At 33.7% G+C, this 25,559-nt stretch overlaps 2 protein-coding genes across 5 annotated transcripts in view; one reads left to right on the top strand and one right to left on the bottom strand.

The window, feature by feature from the left end:
• Positions 1–17,306, bottom strand: part of LOC128213918 (receptor-type tyrosine-protein phosphatase epsilon-like) — an 81,236-nt gene extending 63,930 nt beyond the window's left edge. For 3 of the 4 annotated variants that reach the window (XM_052920032.1, XM_052920030.1, XM_052920033.1), the window contains exons 1-5: positions 17,248–17,306; positions 16,804–16,912; positions 16,024–16,148; positions 15,358–15,466; positions 13,391–13,455 (exon numbers count right to left, since the gene is read on the bottom strand). In XM_052920032.1, coding sequence (XP_052775992.1) covers positions 13,391–13,455; positions 15,358–15,466; positions 16,024–16,105 — 256 coding nt within the window. In that variant the 5' untranslated portion in view covers positions 16,106–16,148; positions 16,804–16,912; positions 17,248–17,306. Of the gene's footprint in view, positions 1–13,390; positions 13,456–15,357; positions 15,467–16,023; positions 16,149–16,803; positions 16,913–17,247 lie in introns of those variants that run through there. The other variant, XM_052920034.1, reaches the window with a different exon arrangement.
• A 7,517-nt stretch (positions 17,307–24,823) lies between these two features.
• LOC128214020 (inositol hexakisphosphate kinase 1-like) overlaps positions 24,824–25,559 on the top strand; it is a 31,661-nt gene continuing 30,925 nt past the window's right edge. The window contains exon 1 of the mRNA XM_052920220.1: positions 24,824–24,879. Coding sequence (XP_052776180.1) covers positions 24,869–24,879 — 11 coding nt within the window. The 5' untranslated portion in view covers positions 24,824–24,868. The remainder of the gene's footprint in view (positions 24,880–25,559) is intronic.

Genomic DNA, 25,559 nt, shown 5'->3' with positions numbered 1-25,559 from the left:
GACAATTTAGACCCCTGTGCCTAAGTATAAAAGAGTAAATAAAATGTGTTGACAAGATTTGGTTGTTTTTTCTTTTGCTATAATGATTTATTTCAGAATTGCTACAACAGAAATTATGCCTCTTGAGAGTTATAAAACAAACAGCTGACAGACCAGACACTTTTCTGTTCCCAGTTTTGATGACATCACACCAGAATTTGTACTGAAATCGGAAATTAACGACATCAGAATAATTAATCAACTCAGAAAAAAGCATTGCACAGCGGTTTTGTGGTGTGAAAATAAAAGCAAAATGTTGCATGCAGCTCAAAATCAAATTATCTAAAAAGCCAACTCTGCCGAAATGTCAGGCATGTTCCTTGCTGATTAATGCAGGATTCAGTCCAAATCTATATCTGTCAGATGTAATTCCTCTTACTTCAATTCTGTCACATTTCTGTCACTGTGAGTACAACATGAAGAATTAATTTGGGAGTGATGTGCAAAACACAAATGGATGTAACACTTTGTCGGGTCAAAAAGAGCAAACACATCTTCTTACAAAAAAACAGCATCGAGAACTTTCAATTGTTTTCAGCATAATATCTATTTGGAATTCAATTAACTGTTGATGGAGTATTGACAAAAAATCGATTTTTCCCCCGAAGTCTATAATTATCGATTATGATTTTCTAAGATTGATTATCACTAACATTAACATTTATGATTGCATTTTAAAATATAAATTTCATGATTTTAATTAACCAAAACATGGGTTCAATGACCCATTGTGCGACTCGTGGTGTGCTGAATTGTCTAAAATGTCAGCATTGTTCTACTTCCATCAGTTACAGTAATGAAATTGATAATTGATCTAAATGACCTCTCTAATTATTTCCAACAATCAATTATTATTGAATTTGGCTAATATTTAATCTCTAGTATCTATAGACAATATTATTGTAGAAACAAGGACACTGACACCCAAGAACTCCAGAACTGGTATTCTTCTTTATACTGAACATAGTATAATGACTGTAAGAAAAATTGTTTCCAACCCTTCTCATGTCCAAACAATTTCAGGACATAACCACAATCAGTACATTACAGAATTTGGTATTCTATTTTGTTCTTACAAAGAACACGTATATGCACCATTTCATTTATACACATAAAATGTGTTTCAGTTGTCACTTGTGTGTATATTATGCCTTTATTGACAATTACAAACTATTCATTTTGCACAAATTGATGCTTCATGATCAGTTAACACACATTGACATATCAGTTGACACACATTGACATATCAGTTGACACATGTAAATACTTCATTTGACACAAACGTATGCTACAGTTGACACATATCACTGCTTCAGTTGACACATAAAGATGGTCAATTTGACACATGTGGGTGTTACAGGCAAGACATATTGATGATTCAGTTAAAAAGAAAGGCTGTTTCAGTTGACACACACATGGATGTTTCAGTTAAAACACATGGCTGTTTCAGGTGACACACATGGATGCTTTAGTTGAGACATATTGATGTAAGTTGACACACATAGATGTTTCATGTGTTCAGTTGACACACATGGATGTTTCAGTTGACACACAGGGATGTTTCAGTTGACACACAGGGATGTTCCAGGTGGCACGCATGGATGCTTTAGTTGAGACATATGGATGTTTTATTTAACACACAGGGATGTTTCAGGTGGCACACATGGATGCTTTAGTTGACACATATGGATGTTTTATTTAACACACAGGGATGTTTCAGGTGGCACACATGGATGCTTTAGTTGACACATATGGATGTTTCAGGCGACACACATGGATGCTTTAGTTGAGACATATGGATGTTTTATTTAACACACAGGGATGTTTCAGGTGGCACGCATGGATGCTTTAGTTGAGACTAGGATGTTTCATTTAACACATATGGATGTTTCATTTAACACATATGGATGTTTCATTTAACACACATGGATGTTTCAGATGACACACACGGATGTTTCAGTTAAGACTTATGGTAGTTTTGGTTGAAACATATGGATATTTCAGTTGACTCACATAGATGTTTCAGTTGACACATGGCAACTCCAGTTGAGCTAACAGCTGACACAAAAAGAAGCTTTAGTTTACCAACATAAAGATATTTTATTTAACACACTCATACATGCCTCCATTTGCACATCATTTTATTTCCATAATGCCACATTGGTGCTACAGTTAATTCACTTAAACGCTTCAGGTGATTCACTATTGATGCTACAGTCAATTCACATATTGATGCTTCAGTTGATACACATATTGATGATACCTCAGTTAATACACATATTGATGCTTCAGTTGACACTAACAGATGCTTTAGTTGACACTCACAGATGCTTCAGTTGACACTCAACAATGCTTCAGTTGACACATTTGGATGCTTTCGTTGACACTTAACGATGCTTCAGTTGACACATTTGGATGCTTCGGTTGACACTCAACGATGCTTCAGTTGACACATTTGGGTGCTTCAGTTGACACTCAACGATGCTTCAGTTGACACATTTGGATGCTTCAGTTGACACTTAACAATGCTTCAGTTGACACATTTGGGTGCTTCAGTTGACACTCAACGATGCTTCAGTTGACACATTTGGATGCTTCAGTTGACACTCAATGATGCTTCAGTTGACACATATGGATGCTTCAGTTGACACTCACAGATGCTTCAGTTGACACATTTGGATGGTTCAGTTGACACATATGGATGCTTCAGTTGACACATATGAATGCTTTAATTGACCAACATGGATGAGCAAGTTGCCATTCATAAACTGTGCATTTAACAAATATTGATTCAGACATTTGTGCATCAAGTGAGACAAATGTATGTTTCAGTTGACACACACATAAAAATATATATATCCAACATTTAAAACACTTCCTATGCTTCAACACCCATATTTATGATTCAGGTATTACACATATGAACCAGTTAAATTATGTGATGTTTCAGTTGACACATACATAAAGTTATGTATCACTATGTTTTACTAATATTGATCTTTCAGTTAACAAACAATTGGATGGTTACCTAAGTCTTCCATTGGAATAACATCAAAATAAAGGTGTCTTAATATATTGAATATAATATAATGTCTTCAGTGATAAATCAAAAGCACGCATCAAAAACCTCTGGTCCCTTGTAGAGCAGAAACAGCTATGTAAAATCTCATTGAGAGGGCTTTTTGCTCTTGGAACATTATGAGCACAATTTAGGCTCCCATAGGAACTGTGAATTATGAATTATTAAAATATCAGTAAACATCATTTTTATGAAGACTGAAAACAATGGAAATGCATTAACAACCAGGACATAACAGACAGTTTCTTGGTCTGTACACTCAATAATAGAATTCCCTTAAATATGTGCTGTCGTCATATATGGAGTGTATATAAGTTGCCTAGAATATTTGACCTCTGTCAACATAATTGTGGTAATAATGCTACAAATCTTTTAAACAAGAGGGCCAAGATGGCCCTTTATTGCCCACCTGAGTAAAACTTAAATGGTGATATAGACAGTTTCATAATTAAAGGCCAATAATACACATGTTACTATTTATAGTAATATTTTACAATAGAAATATATTTGCCCAAAACTGATTATCGTTTCCAGTCGTGAGATTATTACACCACGTGAGGGCAATTATGGCATAAGAAGACGATCTTGTGCACCATGACATCATTTTAATGAAAATAAAAATGGCGGGCAAATACCTGGTAGGCAAACATCAGTGTGTGCAAACCACATAATGAATTGCTTTACTATTTCTTCACCATTTTAAATGAAACAAAGGGCAGTCTATGCCACTTACAGAGCTCCAGGTAATTTCCATGATTAAAGAGTGATCACCCTTGTCCATGATATTATGCCCATACACATTCTGACCAAATTTGGTCATGATTGGACAAAGGATTCTAAAGTTATTGATCCGACAACATACTGGATGCTGCCAACCAAAAATAAATAAAATAATAGTAATTTTGATGAAAGTGTCACATTAGGAACATTTCTTTGAAAATATTTTAAAATCAGGTCAATGGTTTCTGTAGAGAAATCTTTCAAAGTTGTCCATGAAGACATATAGTGAAAACTTGCCCCGCCCCTAGTGGCCATGTTTTTTTATGAATCACAATGGGGTGAAGGAATTTGATATATTTCAGTGAAAAAAAATGAAATTGGGTCAATGGTTTCTGGATAAAAGATTTTCAAAGTTTCCGATAACATCATATAGTGGTAACTAGCCCTGCCCCTGGCAACTATTTTTTTTGATGAATCAACAGGGGGTGAAGGAATTTGACAGAGGGTCACCTTAGGAATATATCTGTGAAGTTATTTTGAAATTGGGCCAATAGTTTCTGAAGAAAAGATTTTCAAAGTTTTCCATTTAACATGTAATGAAAAGTATCCCCCTGGTGCCATGTTTTTTTACAATCAAAATGGAGTGAAGGAATTTGATAGAGGGTCACCCAGGGATCATTTTTGTGACATTATGTTGGAATCAGGCCAGTGGTTTTTGAGAAGAAGATTTTTCCTTTTGGTTGCCATGGAAACCAGAGTTCTGCATGAAACAGCTTTTTTTGAAGGAATCTGAAAGGGACACCCAAGGAACATTCCTGCAAAGTTGAGTTGAAATTGTCCTAATGGTGCAGAAGATGTTTGATGGAAAATGTTGAAAACTGACAAATACCCAATAACAATAGCTAACACTGAGCACTTTGTGCACAGGTGAGCTAAAAATAAACCCCAACATGGAAACAAAATCAATGATCAGGAATGCTCAAAATGGCAAGGTGATTGCAAATGTGAGTCCACCTTTTGGACTTTGCAAATACCAACATTTGCAAATGAATAATTGAAACCTAAAAATTCAAGAGAAATCTTTCACTCTCAATTAATAATACATCAATGGTTTGCATCTGAAACATAAAAGAGTGCCTTCCATCAAGTATCAGCAAAATCATGCCCTTGGACCATTATAGACACAACTGAAGACCTCCTGGGAATTGAGAACTATGAATTAATAGAAAAGATGGTAAACATCAATTTAATAAAGACTGGAAAGAAAATGGCTTGCATACAGAAAGTGTTCAATCAATCATTTTACTTGAGGTTATTGACTTCAAAGGTACACTATTGAACTCATTCTCAGTTTAATTCCCTGCCATGCAGTTTTACAAAAGGGTGGCACAACACTATGATAGTTTCAGATATCCCATCATTCAGTTAGACAAACCATCTTCTGAAACACTATAACATAGTATATATAGCCAAAATATATGGAACAGACTTCTAGAATCTCAAAAGTAATTAAAGTCCCTAACAATGTTTCATAATACGGTCTGCTCGAGTTTCCTGGTGACTGTTCAAGCATTCAATGCGTTTCCCAAGGGAATGGATACACAAATATTCAATAAATATAAATTATTCAACATAACAGAAGCCATTTTATGAGCCACTGTGTGGGCTACATTCGACACTCTGCAAGCTTGCCAAAGTTTTTCCCCTATGGTGCTGTAAATGTGCTAGCTCCATATAATGTTGTAATAGTCAGATCTTGTAACCGAAACTAACATCAGTGTCTTTTCACTGCTGTAAATGGGAACAATGCTTTACAATTACAAGACATCTTCTTCCAGGTCAGCCTTCCATTAAAACAAATGCAACTCTATTTTGATATAGGCAAAACAAACTGTTATCTGGTAAATATTGCAACTAGTATCCAGTATACATACCAGTACCAAGTATACATACCAGTACCAAGTATACATACTGGTATCCAGTTTACATACCAGTACCAAGTATACATACTGGTATCTAGTATACATCACAGTACCAAGTATACATACCAGTACCAAGTATACATACCAGAACCAAGTATACATACCAGTACCAAGTATACATACCAGTACCAAGTATACATCACAGTACCAAGTATACATACCAGTACCAAGTATACATACCAGTACCAAGTATACATACCAGTACCAAGTATACATACCAGTACCAAGTATACATACTGGTATCCAGTATACATCCCAGTACCAAGTATACATATCAGTACCAAGTATACATACCAGTACCAAGTATACATATCAGTACCAAGTATACATACCATTACCAAGTATACATACCAGTACCAAGTATACATACCAGAACCAAGTATACATCCCAGTACCAAGTATACATATCAGTACCAAGTATACATACCAGTACCAAGTATACATATCAGTACCAAGTATACATACCATTACCAAGTATACATCACAGTACCAAGTATACATCACAGTACCAAGTATACATACCAGTACCAAGTATACATACCAGTACCAAGTATACATACCAGTACCAAGTATACATACCAGAACCAAGTATACATACCAGTACCAAGTATACATACCAGTACCAAGTATACATACCAGTACCAAGTATACATACCAGTACCAAGTATACATACCAGAACCAAGTATACATACCAGTACCAAGTATACATACCATTACCAAGTATACATACCAGTACCAAGTATACATACCAGTACCAAGTATACATACCAGAACCAAGTATACATACCAGTACCAAGTATACATACTGGTATCCAGTATACATCCCAGTACCAAGTATACATATCAGTACCAAGTATACATACCAGTACCAAGTATACATACCAGTACCAAGTATACATACCAGTACAAAGTATACATACTGGTATCCAGTTTACATACCAGTACCAAGTATACATACCATTACCAAGTATACATACCAGTACCAAGGATACATACTGGTATCCAGCATACAGACCAGTACCAAGTATACATACCAGTACCAAGTATACATACCGGTATCCAGTTTACATACCAGTACCAAGTATACATACCAGTACCAAGTATACATACTGGTATCCAGTATACATACTAGTACCAAGTATACATACCAGTACCAAGTATACATACTGGTATCCAGCATACATATCAGTACCAAGTATACATACCGGTATCCAGTTTACATACCAGTACCAAGTATACATACCAGTACCAAGTATACATACTGGTATCCAGTATACATACCAGTACCAAGTATACATACCAGTACCAAGTATTCATACTGGTATCCAGCATACATACCAGTACCAAGTATAAATACCAGTACCAAGTATACATACCAGTCCCAAGTATACATACCAGTACCAAGTATACATACCAGTATCCAGTATACATACCAGTACCAAGTATACATACTGGTATACAGTATACATACTGGTATCCAGTATACATACCAGTATCCAGTATACATACCAGTACCAAGTATACATACCAGTACCAAGTATACATACCAGTACCAAGTATACATACCGGTATCCAGTATACATACCGGTATCCAGTATACATACCGGTATCCAGTATACATACCAGTATCCAGTATACATACCAGTACCAAGTATACATACCAGTATCCAGTATACATACCGGTATCCAGTATACATACTGGTATCCAGTATACATACCAGTATACATACCAGTACCAAGTATACATACCGGTACCAAGTATAAATACCAGTACCAAGTATACATACCAGTACCAAGTATACATACCAGTATCCAGTATACATACTGGTATCCAGCAAACATACCGGTATCCCCCATACATCTGGTATCAAGCATACATACCAGTATCCAGTTTACATATTGGTATCCAGCATACACACCAGTATCAAGCATACATACCGGTATCCAGTATACATACCAGTATTCAGTATACATAACGGTATCAATCATACATACCGGTATCAAGCATACATACCGGTATCAAGTATACATACTGGTATCCAGCATACATAATGGTATCCAGCATACATATCGGTATTCAGTATATACCGGTATCCAGCATACATACCGGTATCCAGCATACATATCGGTATCCAGTATACATACCAGTATTCAGTATACATAACAGTATCCAGCATACATACTGGTATCCAGCATTCATACTGGGATCCAGCATACATAATGGTATCCAGTATACATACCTGTTCCTAGTAAACATAATAGGGCTATCCTATGAATAAATGTAAAACAAAATGTCATGTGAAGAATTCTATTTTTTTTATTATTTATGTCAACGTCACAGATTAAATAGAATGTTTTACTGCCTAAGTCAAATAAACTTTGTCTAAACTGACCAATCAATCTATTACTTTCAAAATAGATATTATTAATACTTAAAATGGTAAGTTTGGAATAGAGATGATAATCATACAAAAGGTTTGTTGATAAGACAGTGCCATAGTGCATAATGGTAAATGTCAAAAATGAAAACAACTATTTTGTTTCGTAAATAAATACATATAATCTTCCATTATCAGTCATATTCCAATGAACGCAATACATCTGATCTTAATAAGACAACCTTTGTGATTAGTCAAATGATGTTTTTTTATTGCAGAAATATGTATGTGACGTTGATGAAACAAGTGGGGTCATTGAGGATACTGCTTTTCAAATAGCCAGATTTGTAGTACGTTGAATTATTTTGGAAGCATAATTTAACAGCATTGCAGTTGGCCCTTGTTTGATAAAACAATGAACAATATGAAAAAATACAATATGAAAAAATACAATTCTTCAAACAATGAAAGCATTGCAAAACAGCATTAGTTGTTGTTTAGACCTTGCAAAATCTTAAACTTGCCATTGTTTAAGTTTTTACCATTGTTATCAATGTCATCATAAATCTTGTGCAAGTAATGTAAATTGCCTGTGAAAAACAAACAAGTTGACAATGGCATTAATTGGAAAAGATTTTACAATGGCTGACAGATGTAAGAAAATGATTAAATTAATGTAAAAAACAGAATTTAATGTCATCTACAATTTCTAAACTTTCAACAAAAGGGAAATATAGCAATTGACTTTGGATTCTAAGAATCATTTTGACATAAAGAACAAAAATTTAAGCAATGGAGATCATAAGTGTAGTTATAGCTTTTATGCTATCAAGTACAAAGCCCTTTTACAATGTAGATCATGAATGTAGCAAAGCCCTTTTACAATGTAGATCATGAATGTAGCAAAGGCCTTTTACAATGTAGATCATGAATGTAGCAAAGCCCTTTTACAATGTAGATCATGAATGTAGCAAAGCCCTTTTACAATGTAGATCATGAATGTAGCAAAGCCCTTTTACAATGTAGATCATGAATGTAGCAAAGCCCTTTTACAATGTAGAGCATGAATGTAGAAAAGCCCTTTTACAATGTAGAGCATGAATGTAGCAAAGCCCTTTTACAATGTAGATCATGAAACCTTTTACAATGTAGATCATGAATGTAGCAAAACCCTTTTACAATGTAGATCATGAATGTAGCAAAGCCCTTTTACAATGTAGAGCATGAATGTAGCAAAGCCCTTTTACAATGTAGATCATGAATGTAGCAAAGGCCTTTTACAATGTAGATCATGAATGTAGCAAAGCCCTTTTACAATGTAAAGCATGAATGTAGCAAAGGCCTTTTACAATGTAAAGCATGAATGTAGCAAAGCCCTTTTACAATGTAGATCATGAATGTAGCAAAGCCCTTTTACAATGTAGATCATGAATGTAGCAAAGCCCTTTTACAATGTAGATCATGAATGTAGCAAAGGCCTTTTACAATGTAAAGCATGAATGTAGCAAAGGCCTTTTACAATGTAAAGCATGAATGTAGCAAAGGCCTTTTACAATGTAAAGCATGAATGTAGCAAAGGCCTTTTACAATGTAGATCATGAATGTAGCAAAGCCCTTTTACAATGTAGAGCATGAATGTAGCAAAGCCCTTTTACAATGTAGAGCATGAATGTAGCAAAGCCCTTTTACAATGTAGATCATGAATGTAGCAAAGCCCTTTTACAATGTAGATCATGAATGTAGCAAAGCCCTTTTACAATGTAAAGCATGAATGTAGCAAAGCCCTTTTACAATGTAAAGCATGAATGTAGCAAAGCCCTTTTACAATGTAGATCATGAATGTAGCAAAGCCCTTTTACAATGTAGAGCATGAATGTAGCAAAGCCCTTTTACAATGTAGATCATGAATGTAGCAAAGGCCTTTTACATTGTAGATCATGAATGTAGCAAAGGCCTTTTACAATGTAAAGCATGAATGTAGCAAAGGCCTTTTACAATGTAAAGCATGAATGTAGCAAAGGCCTTTTACAATGTAGATCATGAATGTAGCAAAGCCCTTTTACAATGTAGATCTTGAATGTAGCAAAGCCCTTTTACAATGTAGATCATGAATGTAGCAAAGCCCTTTTACAATGTAGATCATAAATGTAGCGAAGCCCTTTTACAATGTAGAGCATGAATGTAGCAAAGCCCTTTTACAATGTAGATCATGAATGTAGCAAAGCCCTTTTATAATGTAGAACATGAATGTAGCAAAGCCCTTTTACAATGTAGATCATGAATGTAGCAAAGCCCTTTTACAATGTAGATCATGAATGTAGCAAAGCCCTTTACAATGTATATCATGAATGTAGCAAAGCCCTTTTACAATGTATATCATGAATGTAGCAAAGCCCTTTACAATGTAGATCATGAATGTAGCAAAGCCCTTTACAATGTAGATCATGAATGTAGCAAAGCCCTTTTACAATGTAGATCATGAATGTAGCAAAGGCCTTTTACAATGTAGATCATGAATGTAGCAAAGGCCTTTTACAATGTAGATCATGAATGTAGCAAAGGCCTTTTACAATGTAAAGCATGAATGTAGCAAAGGCCTTTTACAATGTAGATCATGAATGTAGCAAAGGCCTTTTACAATGTAGATCATGAATGTAGCAAAGCCCTTTTACAATGTAGATCATGAATGTAGCAAAGCCCTTTTACAATGTAGATCATGAATGTAGCTAAGCCCTTTTACAATGTAGAACATGAATGTAGCTTTATATGATGCTGCAATGAGACCAGAAATGAGAAAAAAGGAAGTAGCTAAGGCTTGCTTTCACCAAGAGGAACAAAAAAATAAGGATGTAGCTACATCTTGGTCATTCTTTCCCCCAAAAGGAACACAAAACTTGAGGACTTAGCTATATTTTGGTAATGCTTTCACCAAAAGGTACAACATCTTGAGGGTGAAGCTATATTTTGGTAATGCTTTCACCAAAAGGTACAACATCTTGAGGGTGAAGCTATATTTTGGTCGTGCTTTCACCAAGAGGTACAACATCTTGAGGGTGAAGCTATATTTTGGTCGTGCTTTCACCAAGAGGTACAACATACTGAGGGTGAAGCTATATTTTGGTCATGCTTTCACCAAGAGGTACAACATCTTGAGGGTGAAGCTATATTTTGGTCGTGCTTTCACCAAGAGGTACAACATACTGAGGGTGAAGCTATATTTTGGTCGTGCTTTCACCAAGAGGTACAACATACTGAGGGTGAAGCTATATTTTGGTCATGCTTTCACCAAGAGGTACAACATCTTGAGGGTGAAGCTATATTTTGGTCATGCTTTCACCAAAAGGTACAACATCTTGAGGGTGAAGCTATATTTTGGTCATGCTTTCACCAAGAGGTACAACATACTGAGGGTGAAGCTATATTTTGGTCATGCCTTTGCCATGGTAAACACAGTATTGAAACAGACTAGGAGAGAACACAAGCAAAAAAAAAATACTTGCTAGATACATTATCAAAGCACAGAAACTTCAGTAAACTATAAACAGACTGAAACTCCTGTCATGGGGACTCAACATTAACTACAGAGGACAGAAGAGAACAGCAAATGTGTACCTATCTAACTTGGGAAGCAAACATGAGCATTCATCAGTGAGGTCTATGTGGCACATTGGACAGTGACTGATGACACTGCCATACATATCCGCTATCTCCATTACAGACCTTGATAGCTTCAAGCTACTGTTTATAAGAGAGATGCCATTAATCTACAGAGACAGTTTTTTCATGTATATGTTTATATAATCTCGGGATTGAATATCAATATCAGTTTGTATTCTGATAGGAATAAAAATGCATCATGAACTAATTTACTGAATCTGTGAGAAATGTTAATCCAATGTTGAATAGCACTTAAATATCTTGAAAAATGATTATCTTATCAACCCATTTTCAGACTAATTCATATTAAGACAAAAGACCTACATCATCCTAACAATTTAATATAAATAACAATGTTAACTATGTTAGAGAACTGATGCCTTTTTTGATCAAATGATGTCTTGTTTAATCAAATGATGTCTTGTCTGGTTTAATGATGTCTTGTATGGTTTAATGATGTCTTGTCTGGTTTAATGGTGTCTTGTTTAATCAAATTATGTCTTGTCTGGTTTAATGATGTCTTGTCTGGTTAAATGATGTCATGTCTGTCTGGTTTAATGATGTCATGTCTGGTGAAATGATGTCTTGTGTGGTGAAATGTCTTGTCCAGTGAAATGATGTCTTGTCCAGTGAAATGTCTTGTCTGATAAAATTATTCTTTGTCTGGTGAAATGTTGTTTTGTCTGTTGAAAGATCTTGTCTAATAAAATGATGTCTTGTCTGGTGAAATGATGTCTTCTTGTATGTAAAATCTTGTCTGATGAAATGATGTCTTGTCTAGTAAAATAGTGTCTTCTTGTCTGATGAAATGATGTCTAGTCTGGTGAAATGATGTTTTGTCTAGTCAAATAATTTCCTGTCTAGTGAAATGCTGTCTTTGAAATCAGGGCTTGTCTGGTGAAATGATGTCTTGTCTGGTGAAACGATGTCTTGTCTTTACACTGATAACCTTTCAATCACTGAACTTTTTCCACAGCAACATCTCTGCACTCAATGAAACGATCTCATTAAGGAGTAGAACATTAAAAGATCCTATTTTTACGCTTGTAAACGTGATGGCAAAGAATATTAATTTCTCTGTTCTATATAGGGCAACATTGCTGATAAAAGAATAAAACATCTGGTTCTAACATTACTATCTCCAAGTAAACATGTGACAACTATGTATTGGATTTGAGAGGGAAAACATCACATATTTAACATTGATAAATATTAAATTTCTAATATCTACAGCCACCAAAGGGAGACAGCACTGGAACTACACCAAAATACTCCACAGAGTTCCATACCAATATCTCTGACAGACCTTGGGAACAAAGTATAATCTCCAATACATAACATCAATATACACATCTATGCACAAATAAAACAGATTCTAAACTATAATCCTATTGAAGTGAATAAAAAAGTGTATTGGTATAGAAGACCATAGATAATACAGCATCAATCAATCTTTAAAAAATAAAATCCATCAAAAGTTTACTAATGACAGATCAAATAAAATGTTTTAATTTGAAAATAATTTGGTACTAACTTCTTCTGCCAACTATTTCTCTAATCTTTCTTCTCTTGACATTGTCTGGCAGGTTCCTCCTATCCCTGTAAATTCAAAGAAATGTCATCATAGTGGAACTCAGTTTCAGATCATCTTATGATGATACAGACAAGTATTAATTAATAGTATACACTTACTATCAGATTTATTGAAATTATACACAATAGTGAGGGTAGTGGGTGTAGTAACTGTTTTGTACCATGTTGTCAAAACAGTCTATTTTTCTGAAGTCGGAATATGACATTAAAAATAGAACAAGCAGTTTCACTAAAACTTTCTTGGTTCAGTCAATGTATGAATAGAAGTTATTAAATCTAAGATAATAAGGAATGTTTAAGTATAGATACAAAATTAAATTTTAAACATACCCTTGGTTCATGCATGCAAGAACAAAGGTGGATTTGTCAGCAAAGGTGGCTTGGTCAATGCATGCAAGGACAAAGGTGGATTTGTCAGCAAAGGTGGCTTGGTCAATGCATGCAAGGACAAAGGTGGGTTTGTCAGCAAAGGTGGCTTGGTCAATGCATGCAAGAACAAAGGTGGGTTTGTCAGCAAAGGTGGCTTGGTCAATGCATGCAAGAACAAAGGTGGATTTGTCAGCAAAGGTGGGTTGGTCAATGCATGCAAGGACAAAGGTGGGTTTGTCAGCAAAGGTGGGTTGGCCCATGCAAGTGTATATCAATACACTTTTTATTTACATGGACAAAGGTGGGTTTGTCCATGCATGCATGAACCAAGGGTATGTTTTAAATTAAATTGTGTATCTATACTATACTAGCACATACCTTATTATCTTGGGTTCAATGACTTCTACTCATACATTGGCTGAACCAAGAAAGTTTTAGTGAAACTGCACTTTCTATATTTAATGTCGTATTCCGACTTCAGAAAATAGACTGTTTCAAGGACAGCATTCAATAAGTAGCGTGTGGGTAAGTGAATATTGTTGCATTTAATTTGCATGCTACCAATTGCAGGGTAACATCTATCAGGTTACTGTTCTGCTAAAAGAATTACTTAATGAACAAAAACAAAGAAAACACTTTCCAATATGGTACGATATCATTAATACTATGGTGAAATAATAAGTGCATGCATTCATCAAGAATGCACTTGCTAAAAAAGATCACGTCAGTTTGATCCAAGGTCAAGATTTGAATGGACATCAAACCAAAAGGTTTTATTTGTACCAGTACCTCCCTTACCTGGTGCTCAGTATTAGAAGTAATATGAGGATATTTGGAGTACTCATTACTGGATTACACAAAGGAATGTTGTCTCCTATGTATCACTACGTTAAAGAACAATGTGGCTTTTTTGAAAACTACCAGGGTATGGCACACGAATATCTTTGCATCCCTCTCTGGGTTTTTTCAACTCTGCTTATATCTAAATGTGACTTGGAATTGCAGGCAGCTGTTGGTCATGACTAACCTGCCCATCAAGTTTGAGGTCCCCCGTCCCAGCCTTCTTTAGTTATTAATCAGGAACAGATTATCAGTTCAATTTCAGCATGACTTTGAACACGCTCTCAGGGAAATATGCAAAATTATAACCTCCAATTAATCATAAGCTTTTGTGTATGATTTGTGAATTTGGGACCGGTGGTGATGGTTTTGAGTGCTTGACTTATTCAGGTTTCGATTTATCGTCAGGATTATGGGGGAGGAACTGGGAGTTTGTTAGGCCTAGTGTTTTCTAGTTCCCAATCAGACAAGGTTTGGTCTACCGACTGACAGTTGACATGCGCGAAGATGGTCTACATGAAGTATTTATGAATTATGCTATTGTTGTCTGTAGCGAAAGACCTTTTTTAGTGATTAAGAGAGCTTTTATCATATAGATGTATATAATAGGCATAATTGATTATTATCTTCTGTTTAAATATGATATAAAGTATAGTAGGTAAAAAAAAGCCCAAGCAGAAATATGAACACAATTTTTACCATAAATAGCATCCAGTAGCAAAAGAGAGCCCAAATATCATGAAGAAGGCACAGAGGAGAGCCCATGTCAACTTCTCGTGGCCTCCACTCGATGACAGGCTTTCCGTACCTAAAAACAAGGAGGAACTACTTAATAATCAACACTTTAGCATATGGCCACTACAGTTGAACCCCATTGGCTCAAACTTGCTTGGCTCGATTTCCTCGTTGGCTTGAACTTGATGTAAAGGACCAATTTTTTACTATTGAATGTAACAATTCCACTTGGCTCGATTTTTCCGAGGCTGGAGGTATTTTTGCCAGCCCCTGTGAGTTTGAGCCAATCCGGTTCGACTGTATTTAACAATGTCAGTAAAAATAATCTGACCATTTTTGTTGTTACCTTTGATAATATCAAGTCACACAAAAACAGTGCATGTTAAATTCAACATTGATTTCCAAATGCTTTGTAAATAATTTAGCAAGGATGCACACAAGATTTATGAGAGACATGTAAAGATTCAGATCCCTAAGATGATGAACCAGATAAAAGGTCTCAATAACAAGATCTGTATGAATTACTAAGTAATTAACAAACATTGAATTAATAATTAAGATCTCAGAGCTAATTAATTGTCATTCATTTATAAAATGTTTATTCTAAAAGTGCAAAATATTATTTCTTACCAAGAGTGCTTGAATTAAACAATCCAGTTTCATTTGAGTCCAATGCTACCTCTGTGTGTAGTGCATCCAAACTTGGTGCCATGTTGGTTTCGGCATTAAATCTCCCCACAAAGCCTAATCAAATCCTACAAGATAAAAAATCCAGTATATATCTCACTGTAATCTGAATTTCCGAGATTAATGATTTCATTGTTTTTGTTTTTTTATCCAACATTTACAAAACCAGAATTCTTCAACAATAATTATAACTGGTGTTCAAGCTACATAACGTAACTTTTATGCTTAACTTAGATATAAGTTTTTATCTTATTTCTTGTCAACAGTAACTTTTTAAAGTTTATATTATTTTTGTACAACACTACAACAGTAAATAAATTACACCAATAAGAATGTCCACAGAATATAAACTGTGGCCCAATGAATTATTTAAGTTTAGAAGAAATTATATCAAACTTTGTAAAAGTTGTTAATCAATTCCGACCATCTTTTCAGATACAATCAGAAATGTGAGAAACATTCGTCTCCAGCTTTATAAACAGTATGTATAGCCATCTATCTAATTAACATAGCCAGTTAACTGACAGACACATTTACCTACTTGTTTTTTTTCTTAATAAAAGATGTTTTCCTCAACTTTGAGAAAAATTAAAACACTTATCTTAAAATGAAAAAGTATGTTTGTGATGTTATTACATAAAACTAGAGAATGATGCAGATAGCAAAAGCCAAAGAGTATGGACAATATAATTTTTGGATTAACATAATAACAAATTTTCTTACCAATCTAATAGTTAAATATTGAAACATCCACTAATTGAAAACAAACTGCAGCCTGCTAATGCACCTTTGAAAGGCCAGTCATGTGTTAGGATGGCGTCTCTCCAGTCGACTAAAAGAATAACAATTTATTATAAAATATTTGAATATTTTCTAAAAACATAAATGTATAATTTTCAAAGCAAGCCATTATTTTCTAAGTTTAAACAGAGAAAACGGCTAAAAAAATAAATATATATAAGGATGAAACTACTGTGGGGTTATTGCCAGAACAACATTAAAATATCGAAGGTTTGGTACCTACTGACGTTAGTTCCACAAATTATATTGCAAACAGTTACTAAATCATTCAAAATTGAGACATGTATATAACACATGTATACAGTCAATGACTTTATTATAACTCCTCTTATTCTCTAATTACAAAAATATCAAATAGTTACAAACCAACAACAAGCAAATATCCGTGTAATAACTTCACATTATTCTATCCAACGCCATAAATGTATAATTATGCAAATAACACTAGATAATGCTGTATGGGAAGTTGGTAAATGATGTCATTAATTCTTAACTTGGACAGACTGACAACCAGATATGATATAATGAGGCACACATAAACTGCAGATTACCATTTCTTTTGCATAATTGTCAAATATCTTGCAGTTTAAATATAGTGGCTACAAAAAGAATTCTTTTTACCCCTTAAAATCTTTTTTATCATAAGTAGCATACTAGTTTGTTACTTACAATTTGTTGATCAAAGGCTAAACATTTTTTACTATAGTAGAGGGGACAATTTAGGCAATTCGGTTCAACATTGACAATTCAGGGGCTTTAAATCTGTAGATATTGAATGGCTTCTGATACATATTAACTGCAAATTAATAGTATATAATAATAATTGATTAATAATGTCATCTAATTATAAAGATCTAAAAACAGAATTGTATATATTTTGGGTATTGGCATTGGTGAATGCAGCATATGCATTTGCTACATCTCCAAATTTCACAACAAAAACCTCATGACAGCTTAACGTTATAACTTTATACAATTAAACCAAATAAATATGGGTACTGAGTCAGACGCACAAGTCAAAAGGTAACGCCCCTCAGTTACACCCCATTAACGTTAAATCCCAGATCCACCCCTTCTAATTTGAATTAATAATTAAAGCTTTTATAGTCCATCAATTTCTTATATTTGTTTTTCAGCAATTATTGGCAACTCAAACTAGCAAAGATTACTTAAAATCAGTAAGAACAAGTTAATTTCTTAAAAAACACACAAAATTAAATTAAAGAATAGAGTTCCATGTTTTTTTCCTCCCTTAGATGTTAAATTTGTGTACTTCCGTCACAATAAACTCACATACCAAATGGCCAAAATGACAACATTATAAAGTTTGTCCAATAAAACTTAAATCAATGATAATTATTAAATGTTAAAACATAAAAAGGCTGCACATCCAAACTGGTAGAATATCATACTTTAACTTAATCAACAATCACATGCTTCCGATTTCCCGCCATCTGTCAAACCTGTTCATTATGCGGATGACATTGGACTTCTTCCTACATCCAAACTTAAATGAGGCCCGAAATATATTTTCATTTACTTTGTATTGAGTCGATGTATCATGTCTCTCGATTGATGTTTGTTAGGCATTGACCTTGTGACTCTAAAACAGTTCATTGTTGAATTATTGGTTACTGGGCCCATTTAATGTCAAATAGCAAAATGGTATCTGGATATTTCGACCACTCGACGCGTCAACCCCTCGACGCTTCAACCCCTTTGATAGTTAATCCAAGACATTTCGAACTTCCGAGATTTCGAAACCTAATCAAGTCATTTCGACCTCTTGTTTTTTCAACTGTTCTGCTAAATAAATCCAAGTCTAAATCTGTAGGATGGACGATCAATATCTATCTTATTTTTTTCAATAATTACTAATAACCAATAAAATTACTTAAACTAGCCAAAAGATAACCATTTGGCAACTAATTATTAAAGCTGTTGTACAAATGGCTGCTGTTAATAAATCTATACTGCTCGGACCATATTTTTTTATTTATTTTCAATTGTTTGTTATATATATATATATATATTTAAACTAAGGCGATTTTGTTCAGAAACTGAAACACTCGAGCTTTGTGTCAAGGACGCCTGAAAATGTTGTCTTCGATTAATACGTGCCAAATTACTTAAAGAGTGCCAAGGTCAAACCGCTTTTTTAAGAAAAATAGTAGGTCAGAAGTTTCAAATTATAGGCCTGTTAGCATTTTATCAATTGTGTCCAAAATTCTTGAGCGAGCTGTCTACACTCAGCTGGAATCCTTCTTAGTAAACAATAGTTTGTTGTATGAATATCAAAGCGGGTTCCGTGGTAACTACTCTACCGACTCCTGCCTATACACCTTACAGATTATATACGTAGACAATCTTCTAAAGATTTATTTACGGGCATGATCATGTTGGGTCTACAAAAAGCTTTCGACACAGTAGATCATGATATTTTATGCCGAAAGCTACAGGTCTTAGGTGTGGAGTCGGTGGAGTGGTTTCGCTCATACCTAACCGAAAGAAAACAGTCTGTTCATGTTAACAATACCAAATCAGATTTTGATCAAGTTGTGTGTGGTGTACCTCAAGGAAGTATATTAGGTCCTCTGCTGTTTTATGCTACATTAATGACATGAATACAAGCATCAGTTCTAAATGCAAACTTATACTTTATGCTGATGACAGCGCTATCTTATTTTCTCATAAAGACCCTGATATTATTAGACAAGTTCTTGGTCAAGAATTGCAAAACTGCAGCATGTGGTTAACTGATAACAAATTATCCCTTCATTTAGGAAAGACCGAATGCATTCATTTTGGCTCTAAACGTAAACTTGGCAAAATAGGGGATTTCAGCATTCAATGTAATGGCCATGAAATCAAGTTTCAAGATTCAGTCAAATATCTTGGGTCAATTTTGGACTCTGATTTGTCAGGTACATCTACTGTGAACAATATTGTTAAGAAGGTTAACTCTAGAATCAAATTTTTATATAGACAACGTGAATATTTATACAAATCTCTTAGGAAAACTCTTTGTAATGCATTAGTTCAATGTCATCTTGACTATGCTTTATCATCTTGGTACTGTGGCCTTACCATGAAGTCTAAAAATAGACTCCAGGTGGCACAAAATAAAATTGTTTGTTTTATTAATATTTTTTATTGTAGAACCTCGTTTTCAGTGTCAAGTTTTGCTGATCTTGGTTTTTTAAATGTCGAACAAAGATGTAGACAACTTAGGCTAAATCATGTACACAAAATATTTTATGACAAGTGTCCAAGTTACATGAAGGATAATTTTGCCAAATGTAACGAAGTTCACTCATATGGCAGTAGATCCAACTTAAAATTCTATGTCCCACATAATGGTGGTTTTACAGCAGCTTCTTTTCATTTTAATGGTATACGGGATTGGAACATGCTTCCAAAATAACATCAAAGACACAGAATCAAAGTATGTTTTTAAGAAATTATTCAAAACTCACCTCTTAAATGAGATGGAGAAGTTTGAAAAGTCTGTCTTTTTGTATTCATAATTTTTATGTATTAGATAAATAAAAGTGCGCTTTCTAAGAATACGCACAATTTTTATATAGTTGCTTTGGTAATTTTTAAATATTCCTTAACTATTTGTATAATTGTGTGGTATATTATATAATTATGTGATACTGATAGTAGTTTATTTGTGATGAATGTCATATATTAATTTAATTCATCTGAGTATATGATATAATATTATATAATACTGTTCACTAAATCATTAAATGCCAACTTTAATACCTTAGACATGGACCCCGTTGGAAATAAGCTTTTGTACTTGTGCAAATCTTTACGGGTTATCCTGTGCAATGCCATTTATTATGTTAAACTTTATTTGGTATAACTTCATTTGGTAATAAATTAGATAGCTTTATCATTAACACCATAAGTAATCATTGTTTTAGTAGATCTAGTATTATGTATTTCATGTTAAACTTTCTGTGATATAACTTATTAGGACTCTAAATATCATGCAAATACAATATGTGATATATCCTATATTGATGTAAAATGTACTGTTATTGACATAATGCACGAATAAAACTACTAATACCGAGTCATGATTTTAAAAGCGCATCTAAAAACAATAAAATATTACAAGTCACTAATTAAATATCCTGGAAATTAAAGGATTATAAATAGCTGTTCAGTTATTTACATCATTCTAATATAATTGTTAAGATTTGTAACTGCTTAATTATTTCAAAACAATATACAAATGACCCATTTGTTCAGTTTTACAATACAATTCAATAGGTATATCAAAAGCTTTAGTTTTCTTTTCCTGTATTGCCTTGCATAACAATAACAGTTTTGTTAATTTATACTATGTTGCTTATTTTAAAGAAAACTGAACTCCTAGAGTCTATTCCCTTGTTTATGATTAGTCTAAGTTTGCAGGCTGATCGTATATCTAATATGACATTTGTGTCTTTGTGTCGATAGGGTTTCGGGTTATTGCATGATATAGAAGACTCTGGAATATCCCTTTCAATGAATCGTCTTCCACTTGGGATTTGATTGATGGAATTGATCACGCTTTTTTATAGTTCTTTTTTTCTGTTTTATGTCATTGAAATAACCAACGATACAACCGGATGTTCTTGTTTTCCCTTTTGAAAGCTGCGTATATGAATATATTATAGTTATTTACTTATTACCATGACTAAATGGCATAACATAAGCACGATAAAATCTTAAAATAACAGTATTCATATTCGTAAACTATAATAGCTTCTTGTCAAATATAAAGACCGCAGCCTCGTCGAAAAAAGTATTAAACATTGTCAAGTAATTACGCAAATGAGTACATTATATTAATTATGTGTAAAATATAAAACAAAACGAGTTTCTTTTTGTCCATTTTAGTTTAAACATATTTATTTGGGTAAATTAACATATGAACACCAAGTACAAAAATGTATAAAGGATTAGAAAACAAGTCCTTCTTAAATTCTGAATTCCTTTTACCCATATGGTAATATGTAAGAAAACAGCTTGTTTTATATTTGAAAAATAAAAAACAAAATTTTGATCAATTACTCAAGTAATCTTTCATACTCTTAAAATAGAGTTCTTCAAATAGCGATTAAATAATCGTAATAACAGCAACTTACCTTTTAAGAGTTGAAGCTGTTGCTTCGTCTTTATTCTTTCGTTTGCAGGTGATGTCTACATCGTTGAGCAATTGAAATTATGTTAGTTTTACTGTTATCTTTAGGGCCTCCAAATAGATGTTTATTCTAATTAGAATTTATTTTCAATTCTGTAAGTATTTATACATATTAGGACAAGTATGAGGTTATGTGTTTATATATAATTTTATACTAGTTTAAACCCCCAGTTAACTTATCGTTCGTGTTTGATTGACCTTCCCAAGGCAGAAATCCCATCTTAAATTGATCAAGCTATTCTTTATGCGTGTGGGGTCTGTTTGTGATGTGTGTACGTTTGTGTTGCTCGTTCAGTATGGTTCCGGTCATTACCTTGTTGCTATAAGCGAATTTACATTTGAACGTGTTACTAATAGGCCTATCCCTGTAGTTTCCATTGTTTTATTTATGCGTACATATGAAAACATTTTGCAAATGTTTGGCTCCATTATATATTAATAAACCCTTGCAATGTTGTAAGTGTAGTTTAGTACTCGCTGCTGAATTGATTTTAGTGAAAGTTGAATATCACCCATTCAGTTTAAAAGGTTACCATTTATATGATCCTTGTTCTACAACATTCATACTTTCAGACACTGATGATGAAATACTAAAGATTAACCTAAGCTGTCAGTAAATGAAACTGATTCCACGGTAACAATGGAAGCACATTCATGTCTCAAAAATATCAATTTTATTTTGCAAATGCTATTATCATCACAAAAATTTATCGATCTATGATATCTACCTTGTTTAAGTATTTGGGGAATAATGATGAGTCACGTTGTAAATAAAGAAAACGAAATGGAAAAAAAAACCCAACAGAAATCGTATTTTTGTGGGCAACATTTGCCATGTAGACTGTCCTTCAATTGCATTGAAAGGGCTGTTTCTTGGAAGGAAACAAGCAAACATGTCATGGAGAGTCTTTATATTAGGTCTAATTAAGCTATCTCTTCAATCCTTTACCATGTATACGTGTAACATGTTGATATACTAATAGCATATGAATAAATACTGTATAAACCAAACATGTCATGGTTCATTTAATTATTTTTCTGGCTGTAATGTTACGATGAACATAAAGTTACCAAGTAGCAACTTCAAAACATTGGTGAGAATGGTGAATCTGCATTTACCATGGTAACCAATTATCTTTGTTTGATATCAATACCAAAATCAAATAATATTACCAATTTTCGTGTTTTAATAAATAACAATTAAAGAATATTCATTTCAGTTATTTATTTTAATGTTATAATAAAAATGCCTGATATAAAGTCATTATAGTGATATATGACAACATAGAAACAAGTATAGTTAAAAATTACCAATGGCACAGACATATCCTGTTTAAAGAATCGCCCAACAGTAGTCAAGTATGAAATTAATATTACAGTATAACTGAATGGGGACATGAAATGAAATAAAAATAAATATTCGTACATTTGCATTCATTAAGAAAAGGTTGCAATGGAAACATTCCATCATTTTTAAAAATGTACAATTTAGCAAAATTAACAGTATTTGAATGAGGTATATCTCTATAATATAAATTATGTGCGACTTCATAAACACAACGACCAATGAGCATGGACAACAACGATTTATGAAAATAATCAGAACATTTTGACATGTCTGTTTAGACATGTTTCAACATCATACTGTTTGTACAAATTTATGAACTACAATGTAAATTATGGTAAAAAATTCTGCCTTGATGGAAGAATGAAAAGTACCTATCAATCTATAGATTTCTGAAAATAATCAAAACATTTTGACATGTCTGTTTAGACATGTTTCAACATCATACTGTTTGTACAAATAATTATGGTAAAAAATTCTGCCTTGATGGAAGAATGAAGAGTACCTATCAATCTATAGATTTATGAAAATAATCAAAACATTTTGATATGTCTGTTTAGACATGTTTCAACATCATACTGTTTGTACAAATTTATGAACTACAATGTAAATTATGGTAAAAAAATCTGCCTTGATGGAAGAATGAAAAGTACCTATCCATCTATATAACCATGATGGGCTATTCCTCACACTACTGGCGTTTGAATGCAAGAATATAATCTTGGTTTATAATTATCATATAGTTTAAAGCAGGTCAACAACACATCACGTCTTTTTTTATAATAAAATGGAACACCGAAATTATCAAACATACCAGTATACGTTTACTTTTATAACTAGTATCACTATTATTTTCGTCGAAGTGTCCAAAGAGGTACGACTTGAAATGTTTTTAATGGATGGGTCGAAGTGTCCAAATGAATACGGGTCGAAATATCTTCAATGGATGGATCGAAGTGTCGAGGTGTCACAAGTTGACCTCCAATGGTTTCGATGTGTTGAAATTTCTTCACTATTTTTCGAGGGGTCGAAATGTCCGAGAGCTTATTTGGTAGGAGCAAAGTTTACGGCTGGAATCCGTAAACTTTATCCGGGACCAATAACAAACTTAATTACTCCCAGTTTATAATATTGTATTAATATTAAACTAGATTAGTTGTGCATGGTCCATATACAGTACAGTACTCTAATTGTAATGGAAGGAGCTATTCAACAATATTTTCAGATAAGATTTTGCCAAAGCACGGACCTATGAACCACATGCATGTATTTATGGTTTATAGGTAGGTGGCCATAGGCCGTGAACACCTATATTTCCATTTCAAATTTTGCAGTCGGGCCTCTTACAAGCGAGCTAACTCATGCTAGTTTATTTTTGCAGCGTAATGTCCCTTCGTAATCAACATCACCAGACGTTTTGAAATCGACGAAAAATATTTATGCTAAAAAGGTATTTTAGTGAAATTCTTCAAAGCTTTAACTTTATTTGTGTAATTTTCTTTGTGTATTAAGTTATAAGAAATAAGTTATCGAAGTATATCGGTTGAAGAGCGAATAATAAGTGTTTGATGCCAGTGTTGGATCAGCTGTTTCAGTGTTTGTTGCTATGTGAAGTGGGTGGGGTAATTATTGACAATTCGTTTTATTCTAACAAGAACAAATGTGATTATATAATCCGGATTTATGCGAGTATTTGAATTTATATAATGATAAAATAGGATTTAAAAGTCTAAGTAATGTACTTGAAAGAGGAGATTTGCAGGCACCATTCTCTTTTATTTGAGTTCATGATGGTCTGCCTGTGACTGTACAGTATGGCTGGATTTTGGCTTGACCTATAACATCTTCCAGTGTTTGATAGTATTCTGATGTGAGAGAATGCAATTAAACAATACTCAAAGAAACAATTATGAAGCCCAAGGTCTGTGGATGCTGCCAAATCTTCCTACAGAACCTACAATAAAAGAATGTTGTGCGTTAGGGCCTCACACTCGTCTTTTCCAATGCTCCTTTGGCTGCAGACAACATGTCTTTATTGAAAGCAGAAGAGCCTTTTCTATCAGAACTTGGAAGTGGCCCAGCCTTTTTAATTTTGGAAACTTAAAGGCGTACATGCTTTAAAATAGCAGA

Source organism: Mya arenaria, chromosome 13 (assembly GCF_026914265.1).
Source record: "Mya arenaria isolate MELC-2E11 chromosome 13, ASM2691426v1".
Taxonomy (NCBI): domain Eukaryota; kingdom Metazoa; phylum Mollusca; class Bivalvia; order Myida; family Myidae; genus Mya; species Mya arenaria.
This window is presented reverse-complemented; position numbering and strand designations above follow the sequence as displayed.